General features: G+C 35.7%; 1 protein-coding gene across 1 annotated transcript; it reads right to left on the bottom strand.

Moving 5' to 3' along the window:
* Positions 1-5,097: 5,097 nt before the first annotated feature.
* On the bottom strand, positions 5,098-5,865 carry LOC145292302 (uncharacterized). The gene has a single exon (XM_080138630.1). It carries the CDS (start codon positions 5,863-5,865, stop codon positions 5,098-5,100), a length of 768 nt encoding a protein of 255 aa, XP_079994756.1.
* Positions 5,866-6,281: the final 416 nt, after the last annotated feature.

The raw sequence follows: 6,281 nt of genomic DNA, 5'->3' as shown, positions 1-6,281 counted from the left end.
TTCCATGCCTTTGGACAAATGGTCATACCTTTCGGTGTAGTAGTAAAGTAAAATAGATCGACTGTAGTCGAAGGCAACACAAAGGTGATCATCTCATTGTCTACTATACCGATATTTAAGAGAACGCAGCACTCATTTTATTCTGGATTACTTAACTTATTCATGATCCTCACGCCAGCAAAGAAGTGTTAAGTATCAGGTTTTTAGTCTTTGGTTTTCAATTTTTAATCGAGTCATAACAGACACTTGGTTGATTAGAGAATACTCTCGCTATTATGCTGAATGGTATGGAATGGCAATAGTGTGGTGTAAATGCACAAATTGAGTTAACAGTCAATTCATTCTCAATAATTTGTCCAAAAGTAAACTTGTTTTTGTCGGGCTGCGGTAGTTTTGTTCAGTCCTAGGTGATCCATCTTCTAACACTTTACTTCTCTCTGTGAAGAAGGAGTTAGTTTATTGCCAATCGCCTGATTGTGTGCGGCATAATACCGTTGACACACAGGTTCTCTTTAGATCACCGAAGTTAAGCAACGTTAAGCCTATTTAGTACCAGATCGGTGACCATTTGGAAGTATCGGGCTCTGCGTGTAGGATTACCCCCCCCCGTCAAAACTACAAAACCCTAGAGCCGTCAGCATCCTTAACCAAAATATTAATGGAGGCCACTGGTGAACTTTATAGTTTCATGATACTTTCTCCTTCGGAAGAAGCCGGTTCAACATATTTAAGTTGAATACTGTTTTAAAATCACCCGGAACGCGCCAACTGATGAATGCTTAAGGAGCTGCTCGAGTATTTTTTAATAGGCCAGAATACACATGCTCTTATACGTTGGATTTTCAAAGCCTCACCTGAACTTGTGCCTAACTTCCTTGCCGGGACGTAAATAGGTAGGTCAAAATTGGATCTTAATTGTATCGATTACATAGTAACTGAGAATAATCGATAACGATTATATCACACATGCTCGACAGACAGCCATACACTTTTCGTCATTTATGCATATAGAAGATGGCAAAGATGATTTATATGCGTTTTATGTATTTGATTGTAAATGATGGATAACATAAAAATGTGATTTGAATGTAAGATAAAATCGTCCAATGTCGCCAAACTATCTACAAATCCACACACATCCATCGTCATATTGTATTGCTGCGTGAAACGCATTGTCTATGGCATGGGAAAACGTGTTCTTGGACGTTGACAGTTCGCTAAGATTCTGACCGTAATTATCGTCATTAAATTCGTAGAATGACAAAAAAATGGCGAAAAAAAAAAAAATACAACAACGTGTCATCCAGAAAAATATAGAAAAGGGGGATAGAACGACACACCACAAATTGCTAATTTTCCGGCAAGGCGCCAACAATGGTACGTGTCGCGAATCCAGTTTAGAGGCAAAATCGGAGCGCGGACGGGGAAGGGTAAAAGAGAAACGTTGGGAAATGCTGGGGACAGCGTTGGAGGGACGACATTATCTCCCTGTTTGCGTAATTACGAGAAAATAGTGAGATTTTAATTGCTTTCACATTTTTTGTTTTATTTCATTCAGCTTTAAGCAAATAACTTGTCACAGACAACTGTCTTTGTAGACATCATTAAACGATATATCTGTCCCTTTCCATTTCTCTTTATAGCCTCGTTAGTTTATAATTATTTGTCTATGCTTTAATTTATCTCAATATATTCGTATCGATATCACTATCTATCTAAATATCTATACATCTACTATTATATAAAAAATAACGTTGTGTGTGTGTGAGTTCTTTTCTTATAGACTCGGAAAGAAATTATATTGAAGTTTCATGTGAAGATACTTGATGTATCTGCCAGTGTTCTTAAAAATGTTTTTGACTCATAATGGGGTACGACTCCAATGATTTCGACGATAGATTTTTATAACCACAATTATAACAATCAACCAATCAGAAGATTCAAAAGTTATTATAAAAAATGTCGAATTTTGGAGTCAATTAGTTCGCCGTCGCCTCTGTTTCGAAACGACTCAAGATCGAGACTGCATTGATTCATCGCCGCCATCTTTGTTACTAGGGATTACTTAACATTCAAGATCGGGACTACATTGATTCTTCGCTGATTTGATTTACTGCCGTCATCTTTGTTCAACATAATGTCTCAGCACTTAACATAGTCGCATAGGAATGCGTCCGATAAGTATCGAAACTTTAAAAAAAATACGTCTAAAGAAGAAACAGTCCGATTTTGACAAAAGTTAACACTTTTATACAGCCTAATATCACAAAGGCATTTGAGAAGTTTTATCACCGCACAAGCAAAAAAATCCAACCTAGAAAATGACCTGTTGATTTTTTATAAAACAGAGCCTATTTCAAAATAAATGTTTCTTTTTAAAGCACAATCAAACCATGATATTTGAATCTTGTACATTTAACTTTAATTCAAGTATTATGTAAAAATAATTTCATAAAATGAACAATTGGTTATTTGATAAAACAGGGCGTGTTCAAAATTAATGTTTCTGTTTAGAGAACAACTGCACCATAATACTTGACTTTTACATTTTAAACTTTAAGCGAAATCATTATTTTCAGATAATTTTATAAAAGGCAACAGTAGATTCTCTATAGTGCAATGCAGACTATAATATATTGTGAACTAAGTAACTGTGGAGAGGGATGTGGTGCTTCCTCCTGGTGCGCTGCGATGCAAAGAGTTTGAAGAATACAAATCTTTTACAAAATAACTGGATGCAACATGAATACTGTTTCCAAAATAACTGGATTCAGCATTAAATAACCCGAAAAGGGTAGGTATGCTGTAAAACCACCAAACCAAACTCTACAAATAAATATTTGAAGATATAAAAAAAACTTGAAGTATATAAACTGTTTCCAAAATAACGGTGTTCGGCATTAAATAAGCTGAAATGTATGCCGTAAAACAAAACAAACAACCCAAATTCTAGCAAATCGTTTTCGAAAATTTGAAAAATCTGATCTCTAAAATAGTCTTTCCTTTCTTATAGAGAAAAAAGAATTTTTACAGAGTACACCGGCCAAGGAAAATAATAAAATCCCAGCAAATCATTTCTTCTAACAAAAAGCTGATATGTTGTCATCTGGAGATATAGCTCAGTTGAAAAGCATTCGACTACAGATCGAATGATCCCCTATTCAAGCCCGGGTGTACCTAACATTATATTTTATTTTTTTTATTAATAAATTCAATTTATAATAAAAGAAGAGGTACCATTTAAAATCGCCGCAAATAATTTCTTCGTTTACATATTTTAAAACTAAACACTAATCAGAAGTGATTTTTAGGGCATTTTGTCGTCAAGACCAAATATCAACTGATGTGACATTGTAAATAAACATAGACGAAATTTGATAAAATACATAATCATTATTTTTAATATTTTTTAATTTATTTACTTAATTAATTTATTTATTGCGAATTAATCAACCAGAAAAATATTCCTCGTAATATATAATAATCAATAGACGATTGATTCTATAATAATACATACGCAATCTTCATAAATTAAAATACCATGCTTACGCGTATTGTACGACCGCTAGTATAATATATATATATATATATATATATATATATATATATATATATATATATATATATATATATACCATTTTTCCTCCTTGAGAAAAAACTTTATATTTGGAACTTGAAGAATTATCTATCTATCTATCTATCTATCTATCTATCTATCTGTCTATCTCTCTCTCTCTATCTCTTTGTATATATATATATATATATATATATATATATATATATATATATATATGATTATTTGATTTAATCACATAGCGAAACAGTACTGTATGTGGATGACTATATATATATATATATATATATATATATATATATATATACACTAGCAAGGAGACCCGACGTTGGCCGGGATTGAATGATGATCAATGAATATTTCCGATTTCTATAATTTATTGTCATCGAAATCCGTAAAATCGTCCAGGAGGAAGCTTCACATGCCTCCATGCAGTAACTTAGTCCAAAATATATGTTAATCTACATTGCTATCTAGAGAACCTACCGTTTCCTTTATAAAATTATTTTGTATAAAGTTCTTTCCAGTTAACAAAAAAAAAAACATTAAGAAATTTACGTGCGAAGTTTGAACATACAGACTACGTCATGCAAAAAAAAAAAATCACGTAAATTTTCGAGTCTTATAAAATTCTTTGCAGTTACTGAAAAAGTTAAAAAATTTACGTGCGGAGTTTGAACCTACAGACCACGTCAAAAATAAATAAATAATCTTACCCGCAGTAGAATTTCCATGGCCCGTTGTTCTATCATTGTTGCTAAGCGACGACATAAAAAAATGGCTTTACCGATGATAGATTAAAATAACGGTTTTGCTTATCGATTATCGCTAATTATCGGGGGTATTCTGAGACAAAACTTAACTAGATCACTCCCAGACATATACTAAAGTTCTGTAAATTTTATAGAAAATCTGTTATGCCATTTCGGAGTCTATAAGGAACGAACTCGCAAACGCACGCAGACAAAGTTGCATTTATATATATATATATATATATATATATATATATATATATATAAGTTGAATTTATATATATATAAGTTGAATTTATATATATATATATATATGTATATATATATATATATATATATATCGGAGGTCGGTTAGTGTCCGTGTCGAAGGTGCGATGTGACACCGATCGGAGCTCTGAAACTGCGGCCGCAGATGTGACACCTGATGGCAGGAAATCCGGGTAGTGGCTCGTAGTCGCGCTCTTTTTGCTTCCCAAGCAGCAATGCTTTGATCTCTAATGGCATCGGCTGCGCCTGATACGACACTTCTCCAAACTATCCGATCTTCAGCTTTTCTTCTCCAGTCGTTGAGTTGGTTTGTGTTTTTCAAACGTCTCTTGAACACGTCTTTATAGCGCAGTTTCGATGCGCCTAGGGGTCGTGTCCCTTCTTTGAGCTCACCAAAGAAAACTGCTTTTGATAGTCTGTTGTCTGACATGCACGTGACATGTCCTGTCCATCTCAGTTGGTTTGTTACGATTATTTCTTCAGCACTGGCCATTTTAACCTTTTCTAGTACTTCAAAATTCGATACATGTGCATTTGTTGTACCAGGTTTAATCTCTTGAAGTGGCGTCTGTAGAGAGTCCAGGTTTCTGAGCTGTACAGGGGTGATGGTAGGACAATAGCTCTGTACACTTTCATCTTGGTCTTTAATCTGATTCCTCTCTGATTCCACAGACGGTCTCTCAATTTTCCGAAGGCTGATGCAACCGCTTGGATCCATTTTGACAGTTCTTCATCGATTTTTCCAGTATTCGTAACGGTACTGCCCAGGTGGGTGAACTGTTCAATTTCCGCCAATGGGGTACCATTCAGGAGTACTTCTCCGGGGTTAATCTTTGTGTCACGGGTGTCTTCAATCCAAACTTCAGTCTTCTTGATGTTAATTGTCAGTACAAATTTCTTGGATGCCTCGGCAAATGCTATCACTAAATCTTGCATTGCTTGGGTCACAAATGCTGAATCATTAGCAAAAAGTAGTTCCTTGATAAATAACTCATGTGTCCTGGTTTTTGCTCTAAAGCGTCTGAGGTTGAAAAGGTCACCATCACTTCTGGTTCGGATGTAGAGATCACCGAGTTCTTCAGGCATGCTTTTCAGGACAGCAGCAAGGAAGATTGTAAACAGATTTAGCGCGATGACGCCGTGTCCAACGTTAAAGGAGTCTGAGCATCCGCCGCCCCTGCAAACGCGAGCAGTCATATCATCATGGAAACTGCGCAGTACTCTTGTGAAGGTCTGTGGGCAACTATAGCGTCTCAGTAACTTCCAAAGCATTCTCTACCAACTGCGTCAAAGGCCTTGCTAAAATCTACAAAGGTAATGAGAGGTTGACATTGTTCAATGGATTTTCCTGTAATTGTCGGAGGGAAAAGATCATATCTTGTGTGGATCTGTTGGCCCTGAATCCACATTGGCACTCCGGTAGAATGTCTTCAGCCAAGGCCTGTAGTCGATACTGTAGGATTTGGGCCATAATCTTCCCAGCAACAGACATAAGGGAGATTCCTCTGTGGTTCCTGCATTCCGCCCTGTCCCCTTTTCTCTTATACACTGTCACAATGTTGGCATCTTTGAAATCCTGGGGAACTTCTGCTATTGATGTTCAGATGTTGTGGAAAAGTTGTAGTAATTGACTTCTCAGGGCTGCTCCACTATTCTTCTAAACTTCTCGTGGTATGTTGTCTGGTCCT

The sequence above is a fragment of the Euprymna scolopes genome, chromosome 13 (assembly GCF_053919585.1).
Source record: "Euprymna scolopes isolate OS-2025 chromosome 13, ASM5391958v1, whole genome shotgun sequence".
Taxonomy (NCBI): domain Eukaryota; kingdom Metazoa; phylum Mollusca; class Cephalopoda; order Sepiida; family Sepiolidae; genus Euprymna; species Euprymna scolopes.
This window is presented reverse-complemented; position numbering and strand designations above follow the sequence as displayed.